This window comes from Oncorhynchus gorbuscha, unplaced genomic scaffold, assembly GCF_021184085.1.
Source record: "Oncorhynchus gorbuscha isolate QuinsamMale2020 ecotype Even-year unplaced genomic scaffold, OgorEven_v1.0 Un_scaffold_1510, whole genome shotgun sequence".
Lineage (NCBI taxonomy): Eukaryota > Metazoa > Chordata > Actinopteri > Salmoniformes > Salmonidae > Oncorhynchus > Oncorhynchus gorbuscha.
The window spans coordinates 1-23264 of NW_025746267.1; the positions used below are offsets into that span (position 1 = coordinate 1).

The following is a 23264-nucleotide window of genomic DNA, read 5'->3' on the forward strand; positions in this document are numbered from 1 at the left end:
TATTATAACATAACATATTATAGCATATTATAACATAACACATTAACATATTATAACATAACACATTATAACATATTATAACATATTAACACATTATAACACATTATAGCATATTATAACATATTATAACATATTATAATTATAATTATAATACATAACATAACACATTATAACACATTATAACACATTATAATACATAACATAACACATTATAACACATTATAACACATAACACATTATAACATATTATAACATAACACATTATAGCATATTATAACATATTATAGCATAACATATTATAACACATTATAGTGTAACACATTATAGTATAACATATACTCAGCAAAATATACATATATATATAACATATACTCAGCAAAATGTCCTCTCACTGTCAACTGCGTTTATTTTCAGCAAATATATATTGACATTTTCAGCAAATGCAAATATTTGTATGAACATAACAAGATTCAACAACTGAGACATAAACTGAACAAGTTCCACAGACATGTGACTAACAGAATTGGGAATGATGTGTCCCTGAACAAAGGGGAGGTCAAAATCAAAAGTAACAGTCGGTATCTGGTGTGGCCACCAGCTGCATTAAGTACTGCAGTGCATCTCCTCCTCATGGACTGCACCAGATTTGCCCATTCTTGCTGTGAAATGTTACCCCACTCTTCCACCAAGACACCTGCAAGTTCCAGGACATTTCTGGGGGGAATGGCCCGAGGCCTCACCCTCCGATCCAACAGGTCCCAGACGTGCTCAATGGGATTAAGATCCAGGCACTTCGCTGACCATGGCAGAACACTGACATTCTTGTCTTGCAGGAAATCACGCACAGAACGAGCAGAGTACGGGCCTCAGTGTAACGCTCATTCCTTCGACGATAAACGTGAATCCGACCGTCACCCCTGGTGAGACAAAACCGTGACTCATCAGTGAAGAGCACTTTTTGCCAGTCCTGTCTGGTCCAGCGACGGTGGGTTTGTGCCCACAGGCGACTTTGTTGCCGGTGTTGTCTGGTGAGGACCTGCCTTACAACAGGCCTCAGTCCAGCCTCTCTCAGCCTATTGAGGACTGTCTGAGCACTGATGGAGGGATTGTGCGTTTCTGGTGTAACTCGGGCAGTTGTTGTTGCCATCCTGTACCTGTCCACCAGGTGTGATGTTCGGATGTACCGATCCTGTGCAGGTGTTGTTACACATGGTCTGCCACTGCGAGTACGATCAGCTGTCTGTCCTGTCTCCCTGTAGCGCTGTCTTAGTCGTCTCACAGTACAGACATTGCAATTTATTGCCCTGGCCACATCTGCAGGCCTCTTTGCAGCATGCCTAATGCACGTTCACACAGATGAGCAGGGACCCTGGGCATCTTTCTTTTGGTGTTTTTCAGAGTCAGTAGAAAGTGTCCTAAGTTAGTGTGTCCTAAGTGTGTCCAGTAGAATGTGTCCTAAGTCTTTAGTGTCCTAAGTTTTCATAACTGTGACCTTAATTGCCTACCGTCTGTAAGCTGTTGGTGTCTTAACGACTGTTCCACAGGTGCATGTTCATTAATTGTTTATGGTTCATTGAACAAGCCTGGGAAACAGTATTTAAACCCTTTACAATGAAGATCTGTGAAGTTATTTGGATTTTTACAAATTATCTTTGTTTCTTTTTTTGTTTATTATAACGTAACATATTATAGCGTAAAATACTATAAAACATTATAACATATCATATGTTAATAAGACATTATAACGTAACATATTATAAAATACTATAACACATTATCACATATCATATGTTAATAAGACATTATAACGTAACATATTATAGTGTAAAATACTATAACACATTATAACATATCATATGTTAATAAGACATTATAACGTAACATATTATAGTGTAAAATACTATAACACATTATCACATATCATATGTTAATAAGACATTGTAAAGTGTTGCACTTGTTTATATCAGCAATAAAGCAGCAATATATTCTAAATCTTGAACTTTTTCTTTGAGTTGTCTTTAGGCTTCAGAATGAATGCCTCCTCGTGGCCTATGTTCCTCCTGAGAACCCTGACTGGAGCAGAGATGGCACCAGCCACAGCTTTTAAAAAGGTCAAGGAAGAAAAATGGAACATTTCACATTGGACCTTAAAGCTGTACTGTATTGATTTACTGATCAATGATTGTAGTGTGTCAATGATTTACGTCTGTGTATATAAACAGATCTGTCTGGTCTGAACTAACAGAGAGTTCTGTGTGTGTGTATTTAAACAGATCTGTCTGGTCTGGACTAACAGAGAGTTCTGTGTGTGTGTATATAAACAGATCTGTCTGGTCTGAACTAAACAGAGAGTTCTGTGTGTGTGTATTTAAACAGATCTGTCTGGTCTGAACTAACAGAGTTCTGTGTGTGTGTATTTAAACAGATCTGTCTGGTCTGAACTAACAGAGAGTTCTGTGTGTGTGTATTTAAACAGATCTGTCTGGTCTGGACTAACAGAGAGTTCTGTGTGTGTGTATTTAAACAGATCTGTCTGGTCTGAACTAACAGAGAGTTCTGTGTGTGTGTATTTAAACAGATCTGTCTGGTCTGGACTAACAGAGTTATGTGTGTGTAGGAACCCTCCAAGCCCTCCCAGAACCTCTTTAAACCTGGGATGAAGCTAGAAGCAGTGGACAAGAAGAACCCCTACCTGATCTGCCCGGCAACCATCGGAGAGGTCAAAGGTAAACAAGATATTTTTTAATTTAACCCACCGTTACCCTATCTCTTTGGAGGACAACTTTATAAGTGTAACGCTATAATGTGTTTTATTTACTATAACACTATTGTTCCTTTGTCCCCTATTTGTTGTGTGGTTGATGTATCTCCTGCTACGTCTTACTGTTTGTTATTGTAATCTTTATTTTTAGGTGATGAGATCTTTGTGATGTTTGATGGCTGGAGAGGGGCCTTCGACTACTGGTGCCAATTTGACTCCAGAGACATATTCCCTGTAGGATGGTGTTCTCTGACCAGGCACAGCATCCAGCCTCCTGGCAACTTCTGTAAGTACCTCAACCTCACCACTAGAGGACAGCAGAGCCCTGCTTTCTGAGGCTTTTGGCCTGTTTGTCTGTCACCACTGGGTGCTGCTGGCTCAGGGTTTCTTTCTGAAGCTGCCTGAATGAGCAGAGCTGGATGAGAAAAACAAACTGTTTCTTTCTGCGAGAATTTCACTGGCTGTTTCCCCCTATTTCCTGTGTTATTTCATGTATATTTGACTACAATACAAGCAGTGTGTTTACTACAATTAGTACTTTTCCACTGGTAATAATATTCCTTAATGTGTTCTGGTGTTCCTGTTCAAGCAGAATTGTCCTTCCACACATTGCATTTGGGTCTAGTTTGCTTGTAAAAAGCCCAGATATATATCTCATTATTTTGTATTACATTTTTTTGTATTCTTTTTTTTGACAGGTTAAGATCATTTTCTGATTCAAGTTAATCATTGAAAATATGTGATTGTGAGATTCATAATATCTTCCTTCATGTGTTTTCTGTTTAACACTCTACTGCACTGTAACGGTTCTCTAGGTGTGGTGAAGGAGAGTCGGACCAAAACGCAGCGTGTAGATTGCGATCCATGTTTAATGAACCAAAACGTAACACGAATCTAAAATACAAACGCTACAAAACAAAGAACGTAACGAAAAACGAAACAGCCTATACTAGTGAAAACTAACACAGACAGGAACAAGGACACTAAGGACAATCACCCACAACACAACCAAAGAATATGGCTGCCTAAATATGGTTCCCAATCAGAGACAACGATAAACACCTACCTCTGATTGAGAACCACTCCAGACAGCCATAGACTTTGAAAGATCACCCCACTAGCTACAATCCCAATATATACACACCACATACAAAACCCCATGCCACACCCTGGCCTGACCCAATACATAAAGATAAACACAAAATACTTCGACCAGGGCGTGACATACACGCAACCTTTTTGCCCCCATACACATGACAATACGAGATGACATGTGGGTAAACAAGCCAATGAGGTGCAGACGTTGGTATGACGTATCAATTGGGGGCGGGACCTTCTTTCAGGAAGCAGAGCGAGCTGAGGGCATGGTGTGAGTGAAGGGTACAATGCATTTCATTATTTTACATGTTTAAATAGAGACAATAAAAATATGTACTTGTGTAGGAACCTCTAAAGGAGAATATTTGATAGGTTTCAAACACTTAGTTTTTATATTTATTTAAAAAATGAAATGTTATTTTTTTTGTTGCCTCAGGGCAACAACATTGTGCAGTCGGGCTACTTTTCTTTTTGCCTCAGGGCAATATCATTCCCAATGAAAGACATGTAAAATGGCCTTGGACAATGTTTTGGCCAACATGGCCACTGACATTCACCGGCAGTGAACACAGAGACACTCCATTCTAGCCTGATAGAGAGGGCCGTGAACTTTAGGACAATGACGACTAACTTTTCATTTTTCAAATGAAAAGAGTTCTTCTTTGTACTACGTTCCCCTTAATCTGTTGTTGGTCTTAAACATTAGTTTCACGTTCTATTCTGTCTTTTTTTTTCAATTATTTATACAATTATTAATACAATTATTAATACAATTATTAATACAATTATTAATACAATTATTAATACATTATCAAAAAGCATAAAACTTCCTCCCAAAAATAGTCTGAAATATTTGTAGTAATGAACAACCAGATGCTGTGACGTACAGGGTTAATCCTTCATCATGTCTTACAGTAGCAGCTGGCAGTACAGGGTTAATCCTTCATCAAGTCTTACAGTAGCCACTGGCAGTACAGGGTTAATCCTTCATCAAGTCTTACAGTAGCCACTGGCAGTACAGGGTTAATCCTTCATCAAGTCTTACAGTAGCAGCTGGCAGTACAGGGTTAATCCTTCATCAAGTCTTACAGTAGCAGCTGGCAGTACAGGGTTAATCCTTCATCAAGTCTTACAGTAGCCACTGGCAGTACAGGGTTAATCCTTCATCAAGTCTTACAGTAGCAGCTGGCAGTACAGGGTTAATCCTTCATCAAGTCTTACAGTAGCCACTGGCAGTACAGGGTTAATCCTTCATCAAGTCTTACAGTAGCAGCTGGCAGTACAGGGTTAATCCTTCATCAAGTCTTACAGTAGCCACTGGCAGTACAGGGTTAATCCTTCATCAAGTCTTACAGTAGCAGCTGGCAGTACAGGGTTAATCCTTCATCAAGTCTTACAGTAGCCACTGGCAGTACAGGGTTAATCCTTCATCAAGTCTTACAGTAGCAGCTGGCAGTACAGGGTTAATCCTTCATCAAGTCTTACAGTAGCCGCTGGCAGTACAGGGTTAATCCTTCATCAAGTCTTACAGTAGCAGCTGGCAGTACAGGGTTAATCCTTCATCAAGTCTTACAGTAGCAGCTGGCAGTACAGGGTTAATCCTTCATCAAGTCTTACAGTAGCAGCTGGCAGTACAGGGTTAATCCTTCATCAAGTCTTACAGTAGCAGCTGGCAGTACAGGGTTAATCCTTCATCAAGTCTTACAGTAGCAGCTGGCAGTACAGGGTTAATCCTTCATCAAGTCTTACAGTAGCAGCTGGCAGTACAGGGTTAATCCTTCATCAAGTCTTACAGTAGCAGCTGGCAGTACAGGGTTAATCCTTCATCAAGTCTTACAGTAGCAGCTGGCAGTACAGGGTTAATCCTTCATCAAGTCTTACAGTAGCAGCTGGCAGTACAGGGTTAATCCTTCATCAAGTCTTACAGTAGCAGCTGGCAGTACAGGGTTAATCCTTCATCAAGTCTTACAGTAGCAGCTGGCAGTACAGGGTTAATCCTTCATCAAGTCTTACAGTAGCAGCTGGCAGTACAGGGTTAATCCTTCATCAAGTCTTACAGTAGCAGCTGGCAGTACAGGGTTAATCCTTCATCAAGTCTTACAGTAGCAGCTGGCAGTACAGGGTTAATCCTTCATCAAGTCTTACAGTAGCAGCTGGCAGTACAGGGTTAATCCTTCATCAAGTCTTACAGTAGCAGCTGGCAGTACAGGGTTAATCCTTCATCAAGTCTTACAGTAGCAGCTGGCAGTACAGGGTTAATCCTTCATCAAGTCTTACAGTAGCAGCTGGCAGTACAGGGTTAATCCTTCATCAAGTCTTACAGTAGCAGCTGGCAGTACAGGGTTAATCCTTCATCTAGTTTTACAGTAGCAGCTGGCTGTACAGGGTTAATCCTTCATCTAGTCATACAGTAGCAGCTGGCAGTACAGGGTTAATCCTTCATCAAGTCTTACAGTAGCCACTGGCAGTACAGGGTTAATCCTTCATCAAGTCTTACAGTAGCAGCTGGCAGTACAGGGTTAATCCTTCATCAAGTCTTACAGTAGCCACTGGCAGTACAGGGTTAATCCTTCATCAAGTCTTACAGTAGCAGCTGGCAGTACAGGGTTAATCCTTCATCAAGTCTTACAGTAGCAGCTGGCAGTACAGGGTTAATCCTTCATCAAGTCTTACAGTAGCAGCTGGCAGTACAGGGTTAATCCTTCATCAAGTCTTACAGTAGCAGCTGGCAGTACAGGGTTAATCCTTCATCAAGTCTTACAGTAGCAGCTGGCAGTACAGGGTTAATCCTTCATCGAGTCTTACAGTAGCAGCTGGCAGTACAGGGTTAATCCTTCATCAAGTCTTACAGTAGCAGCTGGCAGTACAGGGTTAATCCTTCATCAAGTCTTACAGTAGCAGCTGGCAGTACAGGGTTAATCCTTCATCAAGTCTTACAGTAGCAGCTGGCAGTACAGGGTTAATCCTTCATCAAGTCTTACAGTAGCAGCTGGCAGTACAGGGTTAATCCTTCATCAAGTCTTACAGTAGCAGCTGGCAGTACAGGGTTAATCCTTCATCAAGTCTTACAGTAGCAGCTGGCAGTACAGGGTTAATCCTTCATCAAGTCTTACAGTAGCAGCTGGCAGTACAGGGTTAATCCTTCATCAAGTCTTACAGTAGCAGCTGGCAGTACAGGGTTAATCCTTCATCAAGTCTTACAGTAGCAGCTGGCAGTACAGGGTTAATCCTTCATCAAGTCTTACAGTGTCAGCTGGCAGTACAGGGTTAATCCTTCATCTAGTTTTACAGTAGCAGCTGGCTGTACAGGGTTAATCCTTCATCTAGTCATACAGTAGCAGCTGGCAGTACAGGGTTAATCCTTCATCAAGTCTTACAGTAGCAGCTGGCAGTACAGGGTTAATCCTTCATCAAGTCTTACAGTAGCAGCTGGCAGTACAGGGTTAATCCTTCATCTAGTCTTACAGTAGCAGCTGGCAGTACAGGGTTAATCCTTCATCAAGTCTTACAGTAGCCACTGGCAGTACAGGGTTAATCCTTCATCAAGTCTTACAGTAGCCAATGGCAGTACAGGGTTAATCCTTCATCAAGTCTTACAGTAGCCGCTGGCAGTACAGGGTTAATCCTTCATCAAGTCTTACAGTAGCAGCTGGCAGTACAGGGTTAATCCTTCATCTAGTCTTACAGTAGCAGCTGGCAGTACAGGGTTAATCCTTCATCTAGTCTTACAGTAGCAGCTGGCAGTACAGGGTTAATCCTTCATCAAGTCTTACAGTAGCAGCTGGCAGTACAGGGTTAATCCTTCATCTAGTTTTACAGTAGCAGCTGGCAGTACAGGGTTAATCCTTCATCAAGTCTTACAGTAGCAGCTGGCAGTACAGGGTTAATCCTTCATCTAGTTTTACAGTAGCAGCTGGCAGTACAGGGTTAATCCTTCATCAAGTCTTACAGTAGCAGCTGGCAGTACAGGGTTAATCCTTCATCTAGTCTTACAGTAGCCGCTGGCAGTACAGGGTTAATCCTTCATCTAGTCTTACAGTAGCAGCTGGCAGTACAGGGTTAATCCTTCATCAAGTCTTACAGTAGCCGCTGGCAGTACAGGGTTAATCCTTCATCTAGTCTTACAGTAGCAGCTGGCAGTACAGGGTTAATCCTTCATTAAGTCTTACAGTAGCAGCTGGCAGTACAGGGTTAATCCTTCATCTAGTCTTACAGTAGCATCTGGTGTTGATTCTTAATGCTAGAATACAACATATAGCTGTATATTTTAGCAATACACATTATTGTTCATGTCAAGCTCTGACTAATTATTGTTCCTTCTCAGCATACCACAGGGTGTGTGTTGCTTTTAATAACCCTCTGATTGGTAAACCCTCTTAGTAAGGCTGATGATCAGTAGGCCTTTATTTCATCTATTGTACACACATCCCTTGGGTTTCTTCAATTCCTCAACTTGACCCATTTTTTACAGAAATCTACCCATTTCTTAAATCATTTCTGGTTATTTTGAAGTAATTTGTTCTTAACACCAAACAAACTAAAATAGAGAAGTAATTGACTCTTAATTCCATGACCAATGAAAGGGTTTAACACAACGTTGACTCACCTGCCAATCATTTTAAATGTGTGTGTGAATGATTTCAGCTCAAACACACTTTCTTTCAGTGCAGGAAGAATGTTGTTTTGCCTTTTATTTAATAGAGCCTGATTACCAGCCAGGGCCTGTCATCCCTGCTACTTTGCTGCATGGTAGATTTGATAGTTTTAGCATACTTTTTATTTATTTAACTAGGCAAGTCATTTAAGAACAAATTCTTATTTAAAATGACGGCCTAGAAACAGTGGGTTAACTGCCTGTTCAGGAGCAGAATGACAGACTTGTACCTTGTCAGCTCAGGGTTTGAACTTGCAACCTTCCGGTTGCTAGTCCACCGCTCTAACCACTAGGCTACATCCAGCAGTCTTTTATACGCCACACTATCTATCACTTTACTTAGAGAGTGTAAACAACTCTCCCAGTACAGCTTCATGATCTCCTGTGCTATAAAGCTCCACGCTGCTCTACAGCTCCAACAGGGGACTTGATATGGGGAGCAATAAGACTTCTGACAGAGGTTGTATCCCAAATAGCCCACTATTCCCTATATAGTGCCCTGGTTCAAAATGAGTGCACTATAAAGGGAATAGGGGGGCCATTTGGGATACGGCCTGTGACTGATGGTGGTAGTTATGTGTCTTTCAAACTGGCCTCAATCTGGTCCTCTTCCCCCGAGCCACTGGCATGTTTACAACTGTCTTCCTGTGTTTATTGTGTGTGTGTGTCTGTTTGTGGTGTGTGTCTGTTTGTCATCTCTGTGTGTGTGTGTGTGTGTGTGTGTGTGTGTGTGTGTGTGTGTGTGTGTGTGTGTGTGTGTGTGTGTGTGTGTGTGTGTGTGTGTGTGTGTGTGTGTGTGTGTGTGTGTGTGTGTGTGTGTGTGTGTGTGTGTGTGTGTGTGTGTGTGTGTGTGTGTGTGTGGAGAGGATATAGTAAGACGTGGAGATGGATGCATCTCTTCTCTCAGCAGAACTTTAACTGTTAGGAAACACACACTTCCTCCTTCCATCTCAGTATCAGTAACAGTCAGGGGGGGGGGGGGTTTACTACCACCCTGTTCAGGCCAACAGCTCACATTTATCTTACTGAAAAACGTATTTATCAGGCTTCAAAATTATATCTCTTTTGCTTTGTTTTTTAAAGATGCAATATGCCTGGTTGCTAAAATTGTGAGTAGAATCATTGTAACGTCTAAAGAGCTGTGAGTAGAATCATTGTAACGTCTAAAGAGCTGTGAGTAGAATCATTGTAACGTCTAAAGAGCTGTGAGTAGAATCATTGTAACGTCTAAAGAGCTGTGAGTAGAATCATTGTAACGTCTAAAGAGCTGTGAGTAGAATCATTGTAACGTCTAAAGAGCTGTGAGTAGAATCATTGTAACGTCTAAAGAGCTGTGAGTAGAATCATTTGTAACGTCTAAAGAGCTGTGAGTAGAATCATTGTAACGTCTAAAGAGCTGTGAGTAGAATCATTGTAACGTCTAAAGAGCTGTGAGTAGAATCATTGTAACGTCTAAAGAGCTGTGAGTAGAATCATTGTAATGTCTAAAGAGCTGTGAGTAGAATCATTGTAACGTCTAAAGAGCTGTGAGTAGAATCATTGTAACCTCTAAAGAGCTGTGAGTAGAATCATTGTAACGTCTAAAAAACTGTGAGTAGAATCATTGTAACGTCTAAAGAGCTGTGAGTAGAATCATTGTAACGTCTAAAGAGCTGTGAGTAGAATCATTGTAACGTCTAAAGAGACCGGGAAGCATAGAAATAGAGCGCATAGAGCAGATCTACTGCTTCGAAGACTTGCTTTCAATGAGATTGAAAGAGCAAAATAAAAGCATTTCTATGTGAATTTGGTTGGGTCCCCAAAAAGCGACATATTGCTGCTTTTAAAAGAGGTAATGAACATTTTATCATTTTTAGTCATCTTACAAACATATATTTTTTACAATTTTTATGTTCTGTTAAACTTTTGTTTGGTTTTGTTTGGTCATAATTTCTACCACGTTGTATTTACGAATCTTTTATAAGTAGTTATCAATGCAACTTGTTCATTTGATGCAGAAGTTTAGATGGAGAAAACATGTCCTTCCCTGAGCTGCTTTTCAAGACCATGAGATCTATCCTCAGGCTGGGGACTATTCTCCTCCATCTCCCTTCCAATCAGAGTCTTATTAGGGGATAATTGGCAGAAGATCGGCCTCAGTTATGAGCCATCGGAGGGATGTGGGGGGTAGAGAGGGCGTTGAAGGGGCGGCCTCACACTTTACCCACGTCTCTATTGTTGAACCTGGTTGTTGAGACAGCATGCAGTCTGGTGGACACACAGTGGAGAGAACAGCCCACTGATTAAATTGCATTTACATTTCAGTGGTTATCTCGTACACTATTTTAGTTTTTTGTTTTAATTAACAGTGATTGAGTAATCAGATTAAGGGTTGTACGAAAGTGTACATTTTATCCATTATGAAATAAACATTATTTTAGTTAAGAGAAGGAACGTGAGAGTCTTAAAGCAGTAAGCCATTCAATGGCCTTATGAAAGTACATTCAACCCAGTCTATTATAACCTATAACACTGCTGTCAGTTTGATCAGAGAATCATTTCTAGACTAAATCCTTCCCATACTAATGTACAATTAGGAATGTGTTCATTTCATTTTCCTCATTAGCAAAAGTCTGTTTTGGGTTTCCAAATGCAGATGTTTTTTAAATTCTTTTAGCAATCAGAAAATAATAAATTTAAAAAATATATATTTTTTTGTATAATTTTTGATCCTGGTATATAGTTAAATTTTTTCCTTAAACATTAACTCTCTCTAATGTAGATTTTATTAAAAAAATAAAAAGTAGTTTAGATTTGAGTCACCAACTTTGACTTTTTCATCAAAGTCAAATGAACTTTAGTTTCATGAGGTGAAATTAACTTTAGTTTCATGAGGTGAAATTAACTTTAGTTTCATGAGGTGAAATTAACTTTAGTTTCATGAGGTGAAATTAACTTTAATTTCATGAGGTGAAATTAACTTTAGTTTCATGAGGTGAAATTAACTTTAGTTTCATGAGGTGAAATTAGCTTTAGTTTCATGAGGTGAAATTAACTTTAATTTCATGAGGTGAAATTAACTTTAGTTTCATGAGCTGAAATTAACTTTAGTTTCATGAGGTGAAATGAACTTTAGTTTCATGAGGTGAAATTAACTTTAGTTTCATGAGGTGAAATTAACTTTATCGTCTGTGTCATACAATTAAACATTAGTTTATCAAATTACGTTTTCGTGGTGTAAAAAAAATAAAAAAAGACTAGCAGCCAAACAGTTTACGTCTTGGTGTTCTACTGTTAGAGTAGAGAAAGACAATTACAGAAGAACAGTGTCATTTTAGTATTGTAGTGAATAGATTTTTTTCATTCATAAAATAATAATTTAATTCCATTGTATAAAAATGCCACACATGCTCTTCATCAGTAAATGAGGAATAACTGTTGCTTTTTCAAAACAAACACTCTAGAACACACTTTCATTCTTCTTTACCACATCAATTAAAGTAACATGATGATTCCTCTTCATTAACTATGTGTTTGTAAAGAAACACTAAGGGAGGATGCTGAAGGGGATTTCTATCTGTTGTCTTTGGTTGGTTGTGTCTGTTCTACATCACTAGCATTAGTAATGCATGATGGGAAAAACAACAGCCTCTTTAATCGGACACTTTTAGAACAGACCATTTATGCATTTATTAGGGGAACCATTTCCTGTAGTTGACAGTCCTACACCCTAACCCCACCGGCAGGCTGCCAAGCAACACCCCCATCGTTTTATTATAACCTGAAGTAAATAACTGGCTCCATGGTGAAATAACCATATTAGCAGCATTGAGGTCCTGTTTTCTGGAGATGAAACAGTCTTTGTTTGCCTCAGATCAGTCAGATGAGACTTTCTGAAGCAGGAGGGTTGCTTCCTAAATGGCACCCTATTCCCTTCATAGTGCACTACTTTAGACCAGGTTAAATGGCACCCTATTCCCTTCATAGTGCACTACTTTAGACCAGGTTAAATGGCACCCTATTCCCTTCATAGTGCACTACTTTAGACCAGGTTAAATGGCACCCTATTCCCTTCATAGTGCACTACTTTAGACCAGGGCGAATGGCACCCTATTCCCTTCATAGTGCACTACTTTAGACCAGGGTGAATGGCACCCTATTCCCTTCATAATGCACTACTTTAGACCAGGGCGAATGGCACCCTATTCCCTTCATAGTGCACTACTTTAGACCAAGTTAAATGGCAACCTATTCCCTTCATAATGCACTACTTTAGACCAGGGCGAATGGCACCCTATTCCCTTCATAGTGCACTACTTTAGACCAGGTTAAATGGCACCCTATTCCCTTCATAGTGCACTACTTTAGACCAGGTTAAATGGCACCCTATTCCCTTCATAGTGCACTACTTTAGACCAGGGCGAATGGCACCCTATTCCCTTCATAGTGCACTACTTTAGACCAGGGCGAATGGCACCCTATTCCCTTCATAATGCACTACTTTAGACCAGGGCGAATGGCACCCTATTCCCTTCATAGTGCACTACTTTAGACCAAGTTAAATGGCAACCTATTCCCTTCATAATGCACTACTTTAGACCAGGGCGAATGGCACCCTATTCCCTTCATAGTGCACTACTTTAGACCAGGTTAAATGGCACCCTATTCCCTTCATAATGCACTACTTTAGACCAGGGCCCCTATAAAGGGCACAGGGTGTTATTTGAGACAGACAGGGTATCTAACGCCGTGGCTGCTACTGCTCCGTGCTCCCTGCCACTGTTTCCTGCCCTATCCACGCTGTCTGTCACCAGGTCCTCCAGGGACGTCTGAATAGGCTTGGGTTACGGAGAGAGGGATGAGAGATCCCCCCCCTCTTTTTGGGTTCTAAGTCGGGGAGACCCCTCTCTCCCCTGTCCTCCCATTCTCCTGGAGGATTGTCTGAATAGGCTTGGGTTACGGAGAGAGGGATGAGAGATCCCCCCCCGCCCTCTTTTTGGGTTCTAAGTCGGGGAGACCCCTCTCTCCCCTGTCCTCCCATTCTCCTGGAGGATTGTCTGAATAGGCTTGGGTTACGGAGAGAGGGATGAGAGATCACCCCCCCCCTCTTTTTGGGTTCTAAGTCGGGGAGACCCCTCTCTCCCCTGTCCTCCCATTCTCCTGGAGGGTTGTCTGAATAGGCTTGGGTTACGGAGAGAGGGATGAGAGATCACCCCCCCCTCTTTTTGGGTTCTAAGTTGGGGAGACCCCTCTCTCCCCTGTCCTCCCATTCTCCTGGAGGGTTGTCTGAATAGGCTTGGGTTACGGAGAGAGGGATGAGAGATCACCCCCCCCTCTTTTTGGGTTCTAAGTTGGGGAGACCCCTCTCTCCCCTGTCCTCCCATTCTCCTGGAGGGTTGTCTGAGCCTTCTAATGCAGCCTACAGGAGACCTCTTGTGCCCATTCCTCAATCGGGGTCCTCTCATCCATTAGAACCTTTTACACCCCACCCCCACCCCTCTCCCCAGGCACCCCGCCTCTCAACCCCCCTCACCCCCTCAGAGAGTTGGGCAGGGGCCCGGCGAGGAGAGTGAACGGCAGGCAGGTGACCGATGAGCACTGTCAATATAGCTCTTTGATCACATGCATAAAACCCTTCCCCCTTTACCCCTCCCTCCCACTCCTCCTCCTCCGCCTGCTAGCCTCATCCACCCCCCCTCCTCTTTCCCTGCGATGCAAATCAGCCGTTCTGCTCTCTGCTGCTCTGCTCTGTTCATTCACAGGGACAGAGGGAGGGGCCACTAGTAGCTAGCTCCTCCTGTTTCTAATGCCGCCTCAGTCAGGCAGGCAGCAGCATGGGGCTTTGTTGTGGACTGGAGCTGGACAGAGAAAGGGAGAACAGAGAGAAGGGAGAAGAGAGAAGAGAGAGAGAGAGAAGAGAGAGAGAGGAGAGAAGAGAGAGAGAGAGAGAGAGAGAGAGAGAGAGAGAGAGAGAGAGAGAGAGAGAGAGAGAGAGAGAGAGAGAGAGAGAGAGAGAGGAAGGGGGAGAGAGAGACCCTGACGTTAACCAGGGGTCAAACTAGTAAAGAGGGACTGTTCTGTTGTTGTGGACTACTACTGCTGCTGTTCTGCCCGGAAACATAGCGCCGTGTTGGGAGTTCCTGGTGAGTTTGCTGCCTCTGCTTTTGTCTCGGGTCTATTTTTAACTAGTGGCGGCTGTTCAGTTCCTCTTCCTCTCACGTGAGAGCCCGGCGTTAGACTTCGTCTTCGTTAGCAGTCGGTTTCTAGAAAGGAGGGAATCCACTGTTTGTGTGAATGAATGGCTGTTGCATCTCAGTCACCCGTAGATGTAGTTAATGCAGATGATGTAGCTATTGTTTGCCTGGCCCTGACTGTTTCAACCACTCTCTTTGTTTGCTCTGCTTGATTTGAATGATTGAAATGAGTGCTCATAGGGAACAGTCCTTGATATTTAGGACGACTGGTCTCTGCTCAGGGTTGGTATGTGTGTCTACCGCCTATCGTATAATGTACATATGTTCAATCAATCTATGACTGTGAAGACAACGTAGTTGTGTTAGAACCATGCAAATTGCTTCATAAATGTAAATTCCAGAAGATAATTGTCCATACATTTAAATACACTATTTATCCCTTAGATAATTTCTTTACTCTCTTATGTTTATGGAAATATTCACCCATCTTTTTATGCAAAAATCTTGTTTCTAATTATTACATCTTTGAAGTGGAACTACTTTTCCATCCGGTTAAATGTTTTTTCAGGATAAAAATAATTGTTCTGTTGGATGTTTGTTTAAATGGGTCTACCCCCACCCTACCCCCTCTCTAAACCCCAGTCCTCCCTGGTCTACCACCCTACCCCTCTCTAAACCCCAGTCCTCCCCTGGTCTACCACCCTACCCCCTCTCTAAACCCCAGTCCTCCCTGGTCTACCACCCTACCCCCTCTCTAAACCCCAGTCCTCCCTGGTCTACCACCCTACCCCTCTCTAAACCCCAGTCCTCCCCTGGTCTACCACCCTACCCCCTCTCTAAACCCCAGTCCTCCCCTGGTCTACCATACTACCCCCTCTCTAAACCCCAGTCCTCCCCTGGTCTACCACCCTACCCCCTCTCTAAACCCCAGTCCTCCCTGGTCTACCATACTACCCCCTCTCTAAACCCCAGTCCTCCCTGGTCTACCACCCTACCCCCTCTCTAAACCCCAGTCCTCCCCTGGTCTACCATACTACCTCCTCTCTAAACCCCAGTCCTCCCCTGGTCTACCATACTACCTCCTCTCTAAACCCCAGTCCTCCCCTGGTCTACCATACTACCTCCTCTCTAAACCCCAGTCCTCCCCTGGTCTACCATACTACCTCCTCTCTAAACCCCAGTCCTCCCCTGGTCTCACCATAACCTCCTCTCTAAACCCCAGTCCTCCCCTGGTCTACCATACTACCTCTCTCTAAACCCCAGTCCCCCTGGTCTACCCTCCACTACCTCCCTAAACCCAGTCCTCCCCTGGTCTACCATACTACCTACTCTAAACCCACCTCACCTGGTCTACCAAACCCCCTCTAAACCCCAGTCCTCTCCTGGTCTACCATACTACCTCCTCTCTAAACCCCAGTCCTCCCCTGGTCTACCATACTACCTCCTCTCTAAACACCAGTCCTCCCTGGTCTACCATACCCTCCTCTCTAAACCGCCAGTCCTCTCCTGGTCTACCATACTACCTCCCTCTAAACCCCAGTCCTCTCCTGGTCTACCATCACTACCTCCTCTCTAAACCCCAGTCCTCCCCTGGTCTAACTCCTCCTCTCTAAACCCCAGTCCTCCCCTGGTCTACCATACTACCTCCTCTCTAAACCCCAGTCCTCCCCTGGTCTACCATACTACCTGAATCTAAGGCCAGTCCTCCCCTGGAACAACTAGGGGACAGTCCTCCCCTGGTCTACCATACTAGGCTCCTCTCTAAACCCCAGTCCTCCCCTGGTCTACCATACTACCTCCTCTCTAAACCCCAGTCCTCTCCTGGTCTACCATACTACCTCCTCTCTAAACCCCAGTCCTCCCCTGGTCTACCATACTCTCCTCTCTAAACCCCAGTCCTCCCCTGGTCTACCATACTACCTCCTCTCTAAACCCCAGTCCTCCCTGGTCTACCATACTACCTCCTCTCTAAACCCCAGTCCTCCCTGGTCTCAAAGAATGCGATTCATATTCACATTGCACAAGGGAGCTCAATCAAGAAGGATCTGCGACAGAAGGCTCTAGATTCCCTCCAGACCTCCCAGAGCTCCCAGTTCAAACTGAAATATTAAGGCTCTATGTTAGAACACACACACACAGTTTAACATCAACTGAACACACACTCTATGTTAGAACAACAGGGGGACAGTTTAATATCAACTGAATGGAAGGCTCTACACACACAGAACACACACACACACACAGCCTCAATACCCCCAACCAGTCATGGAAGCCGCTCAGTTAGAACACACTCTCAGGACAGTTTAGCATGGAACCGAATGGGGCTCCAGACCTCCTGGCCACCGGGTCACTGGGTCAGCCTGAAATGAATGGTCATGATTAACTCCTTACACTCCTACTGCAGAACACAGGACAGGTTTAATGGAATGGAATGGAAGGCTCTATGTTAGAACAACTAGGGGACAGTTTAATATCAACTGAATGGAAGGCTCTATGTTAGAACAACTAGGGGACAGTTTAATATCAACTGAATGGAAGGCTCTATGTTAGAACAACTAGGGGGACAGTTTAATATCAACTGAATGGAAGGCTCTATGTTAGAACAACTAGGGGGACAGTTTAATATCAACTGAATGGAAGGCTCTATGTTAGAACAACTAGGGGACAGTTTAATATCAACTGAATGGAAGGCTCTATGTTAGAACAACTAGGGGACAGTTTAATATCAACTGAATGGAAGGCTCTATGTTAGAACAACTAGGGGGACAGTTTAATATCAACTGAATGGAAGGCTCTATGTTAGAACAACTAGGGGGACAGTTTAATATCAACTGAATGGAAGGCTCTATGTTAGAACAACTAGGGGACAGTTTAATATCAACTGAATGGAAGGCTCTATGTTAGAACAACTAGGGGACAGTTTAATATCAACTGAATGGAAGGCTCTATGTTAGAACAACTAGGGGACAGTTTAATATCAACTGAATGGAAGGCTCTATGTTAGAACAACTAGGGGACAGTTTAATATCAACTGAATGGAAGGCTCTATGTTAGAACAACTAGGGGACAGTTTAATATCAACTGAATGGAAGGCTCTATGTTAGAACAACTAGGGGACAGTTTAATATCAACTGAATGGAAGGCTCTATGTTAGAACAACTAGGGGACAGTTTAATGGAATGGAATGGAAGGCTCTATGTTAGAACAACTAGGGGACAGTTTAATATCAACTGAATGGAAGGCTCTATGTTAGAACAACTAGGGGACAGTTTAATGGAATGGAATGGAAGGCTCTATGTTAGAACAACTAGGGGACAGTTTAATATCAACTGAATGGAAGGCTCTATGTTAGAACAACTAGGGGACAGTTTAATATCAACTGAATGGAAGGCTCTATGTTAGAACAACTAGGGGACAGTTTAATATCAACTGAATGGAAGGCTCTATGTTAGAACAACTAGGGGACAGTTTAATATCAACTGAATGGAAGGCTCTATGTTAGAACAACTAGGGGACAGTTTAATATCAACTGAATGGAAGGCTCTATGTTAGAACAACTAGGGGACAGTTTAATATCAACTGAATGGAAGGCTCTATGTTAGAACAACTAGGGGACAGTTTAATATCAACTGAATGGAAGGCTCTATGTTAGAACAACTAGGGGACAGTTTAATATCAACTGAATGGAAAGCTCTATGTTAGAACAACTGGGGACAGTTTAATATGAACTGAATGGAAGGCTCTATGTTAGAACAACTGGGGACAGTTTAATATCAACTGAATGGAAGGCTCTATGTTAGAACAACTGGGGGGACAGTTTAATATCAACTGAATGGAAGGCTCTATGTTAGAACAACTAGGGGGACAGTTTAATATCAACTGAATGGAAGGCTCTATGTTAGAACAACTAGGGGACAGTTTAATATCAACTGAATGGAAGGCTCTATGTTAGAACAACTAGGGGACAGTTTAATATCAACTGAATGGAAGGCTCTATGTTAGAACAACTAGGGGACAGTTTAATGGAATGGAATGGAAGGCTCTATGTTAGAACAACTAGGGACAGTTTAATGGCCCTGAATGGAAGGCTCTATGTTAGAACAACTATAGGGACAGTTTAATGGCCAACTGAATGGAAGGCTCTATGTTAGAACAACTAGGGACAGTTTAATATCAACTGAATGGAAGGCTCTATGTTAGAACAACTAGGGGACAGTTTAATATCAACTGAATGGAAGGCTCTATGTTAGAACAACTGGGGACAGTTTAATATCAACTGAATGGAAGGCTCTATGTTAGAACAACTAGGGGGACAGTTTAATATTAACTGAATGGAAGGCTCTATGTTAGAACAACTAGGGACAGTTTAATATTAACTGAATGGAAGGCTCTATGTTAGAACAACTAGGGGACAGTTTAATATCAACTGAATGGAAGGCTCTATGTTAGAACAACTAGGGGACAGTTTAATGGAATGGAAGGCTCTATGTTAGAACAACTAGGGACAGTTTAATATCAACTGAATGGAAGGCTCTATGTTAGAACAACTGGGACAGTTTAATATCAACTGAATGGAAGGCTCTATGTTAGAACAACTAGGGGACAGTTTAATATCAACTGAATGGAAGGCTCTATGTTAGAACAACTAGGGACAGTTTAATATCAACTGAATGGAAAGCTCTATGTTAGAACAACTAGGGGACAGTTTAATATCAACTGAATGGAAGGCTCTATGTTAGAACAACTAGGGGACAGTTTAATATCAACTGAATGGAAGGCTCTATGTTAGAACATTTAGGGGACAGTTTAATGGAATGGAATGGAAGGCTCTATGTTAGAACAACTAGGGGACAGTTTAATGGAATGGAATGGAAGGCTCTATGTTAGAACAACTAGGGACAGTTTAATATCAACTGAATGGAAGGCTCTATGTTAGAACAACTAGGGGGACAGTTTAATATCAACTGAATGGAAGGCTCTATGTTAGAACAACTAGGGGACAGTTTAATATCAACTGAATGGAAGGCTCTATGTTAGAACAACTAGGTGACAGTTTAATGGAATGGAAGGCTCTATGTTAGAACAACTAGGGGACAGTTTAATATCAACTGAATGGAAGGCTCTATGTTAGAACAACTAGGTGACAGTTTAATGGAATGGAATGGAAGGCTCTATGTTAGAACAACTAGGGGACAGTTTAATATCAACTGAATGGAAGGCTCTATGTTAGAACAACTAGGTGACAGTTTAATGGAATGGAATGGAAGGCTCTATGTTAGAACAACTAGGGGGACAGTTTAATATCAACTGAATGGAAGGCTCTATGTTAGAACAACTAGGGGACAGTTTAATATCAACTGAATGGAAGGCTCTATGTTAGAACAACTAGGTGACAGTTTAATGGAATGGAATGGAAGGCTCTATGTTAGAACAACTAGGGGACAGTTTAATATCAACTGAATGGAAGGCTCTGCTTGTTAGAACAACTAGGTGACAGTTTAATGGAATGAATGGAAGGCTCTATGTTAGAACAACTAGGGGACAGTTTAATATCAACTGAATGGAAGGCTCTATGTTAGAGGGACAGCTGGCCTTTAATATCAACTGAATGGAAGGCTCTTTAGAGAATGTTAGAACAACTAGGTGACAGTTTAATGGAATGGAATGGAAGGCTCTATGTTAGAACAACTAGGGGACAGTTTAATATCAACTGAATGGAAGGCTCTATGTTAGAACAACTAGGGGACAGTTTAATGGAATGGAAGGCTCTATGTTAGAACAACTAGGGGACAGTTTAATATCAACTGAATGGAAGGCTCTATGTTAGAACAACTAGGGGACAGTTTAATGGAATGGAAATTAAACTTTGTCTTGACTTGGAAGTTAAATAGTTTCTTGTCTATTGCTCGCTAAGCTGCCATAGAGGAGAGGTGGAGTATTGTAGTGTGTCTGTGAGAGGCTAGAGGAATTTGTGTGTCCCTGTCTGTCTGTTGTGTGCCAGCCATAGGGGGAGGGGGGCCTTTAGCCCCGTAGAGCCAGCCATTGCATTTTGCCCGCCTTTAGAGCCCCTAGTGAGTGATCTTTCCTCCTTTGAAACAAAACACTGTCTATTCTTCCCCACTTTCCTCATCTATCAATGAAACCTTTTTCCAAGCTGCAGTAGAGCCAGCCATAGAGGCATTTTGCTGGCCCTTAGAGAATACTGTAGAGCCAGCCATAGAGGCATTTTGCTGGCCCTTAGAGAATACTGTAGATCCAGCCATAGAGGCATTTTGCTGGCCCTTAGAGAATACTGTAGATCCAGCCATAGAGGCATTTTGCTGGCCCTTAGAGAATGCTGTAGAGCCAGCCATAGAGGCATGTTGCTGGCCCTTAGAGAATACTGTAGAGCCAGCCATAGAGGCATTTTGCTGGCCTTTAGAGAATGCAGTAGAGCCAGCCATAGAGGCATTTTGCTGGCACTTAGAGAACACTGTAGAGCCAGCCACAGAGACATTTTGCTGGCCCTTAGAGAACGCAGCAGAGCCAGCCATAGAGGCATTTTGCTGGCACTTAGAGAACACTGTAGAGCCAGCCACAGAGGCATTTTGCTGGCCCTTAGAGAACGCAGCAGAGCCAGCCATAGAGGCATTTTGCTGGCACTTAGAGAATACTGTAGAGCCAGCCATAGCGGCATTTTGCTGGCACTTAGAGAATACTGTAGAGACAGCCATAGAGGCATTTTGCTTGCCCTGGGCTCTTGAGTGGCACAGCGGTCTAAAACACTGCATCTCAGTGCAAGAGGCGACACTACAGTCCCTGGTTCGAATCCAGGCTGATTCACATCCAGCCATGATTGGGAGTCCCATAGGGCGGCGCACAATTGACCCACCATCGTCCGGGGTAGGCCGTAATTTTAAATAAGAATTGGTTCTTTACTGACTTGCCCAGTTAAATAAAGGTTTAATAAAAAAGAGAATGTAGTAGAGCCAGCCATAGAGGCATTTTGCTGGCCTTTAGAGAACGTTGTAGAGCCAGGCATAGAGGCATTTTGCTGGCCTTTAGAGAACGTTGTAGAGCCAGCCATAGAGGCATTTTGCTGGCCTTTAGAGAACGTTGTAGAGCCAGCCATAGAGGCATTTTGCTGGCCTTTAGAGAATGTAGAGCCAGCCATAGAGGCATTTTGCTGGCCTTTAGAGAACGTTGTAGAGCCAGCCATAGAGGCATGTTGCTGGCCTTTAGAGAATGCTGTAGAGACAGCCATAGAGGCATGTTGCTGGCCTTTAGAGAATGCTGTAGAGACAGCCATAGAGGCATTTTGCTGGCCTTTAGAGAACGTTGTAGAGCCAGCCATAGAGGCATGTTGCTGGCCTTTAGAGAATGCTGTAGAGACAGCCATAGAGGCCTTTTGCTGGCCTTTAGAGAACGTTGTAGAGCCAGCCATAGAGGCATGTTGCTGGCCTTTAGAGAATGCAGTAGAGACAGCCATAGAGGCATTTTGCTGGCCTTTAGAGAAGGCAGTAGAGCCAGCCATAGAGGCATGTTGCTGGCCTTTAGAGAATGCAGTAGAGACAGCCATAGAGGCATGTTGCTGGCCTTTAGAGAATGCAGTAGAGACAGCCATAGAGGCATGTTGCTGGCCTTTAGAGAATGCAGTAGAGACAGCCATAGAGGCATGTTGCTGGCCTTTAGAGAATGCAGTAGAGACAGCCATAGAGGCATGTTGCTGGCCTTTAGAGAATGCTGTAGAGACAGCCATAGAGGCATTTTGCTGGCCTTTAGAGAATGCAGTAGAGACAGCCATAGAGGCATGTTGCTGGCCTTTATAGAATCTAAAACACTGCATCTCAGTGCATAGAGGCATACAGTCCCTGGCTGAATCCAGCCTTTACATCCAGATGATTGGGCAGTAGAGACAGCCATAGAGGCATGTTGCTGGCCTTTAGAGAATTGTAGAGACAGCCATAGAGGTATGTTGCTGGCCTTTAGTGAATGTTGTAGAGCCATTTAGAGGCATGCTGCTGGCCTTTAGAGAATGCAGTAGAGACAGCCATAGAGGCATGTTGCTGGCCTTTAGAGAATGCAGTAGAGACAGCCATAGAGGCATGTTGCTGGCCTTTAGAGAATGCAGTAGAGACAGCCATAGAGGCATTTTGCTGGCCTTTAGAGAACGCAGTAGAGCCAGCCATAGAGGCATGTTGCTGGCCTTTAGAGAATGCAGTAGAGACAGCCATAGAGGCATGTTGCTGGCCTTTAGAGAATGCAGTAGAGACAGCCATAGAGGCATTTTGCTGGCCTTTAGAGAATGTAGTAGAGCCAGCCATAGAGGCATGTTGCTGGCCTTTAGAGAATGCTGTAGAGACAGCCATAGAGGCATGTTGCTGGCCTTTAGAGAATGCTGTAGAGACAGCCATAGAGGCATTTTGCTGGCCTTTAGAGAATGCTGTAGAGACAGCCATAGAGGCATTTTGCTGGCCTTTAGAGAACGTTGTAGAGCCAGCCATAGAGGCATGTTGCTGGCCTTTAGAGAATGCAGTAGAGACAGCCATAGAGGCATGTTGCTGGCCTTTAGAGAATGCAGTAGAGACAGCCATAGAGG

The 23264-nt window shown here is 42.9% G+C and overlaps 1 protein-coding gene across 1 annotated transcript in view; it reads left to right on the forward strand.

Annotated features, from left to right (window-relative positions):
- Nucleotides 1-2022: 2022 nt before the first annotated feature.
- Nucleotides 2023-23264, forward strand: part of LOC124023149 (sex comb on midleg-like protein 2) — a gene marked incomplete at its 5' end in the record, with an annotated part of 46252 nt that continues 25010 nt past the window's right edge. The window contains 3 exons of the mRNA XM_046337680.1: nt 2023-2111; nt 2618-2726; nt 2913-3047. Coding sequence (XP_046193636.1) covers nt 2023-2111; nt 2618-2726; nt 2913-3047 — 333 coding nt within the window. The remainder of the gene's footprint in view (nt 2112-2617; nt 2727-2912; nt 3048-23264) is intronic.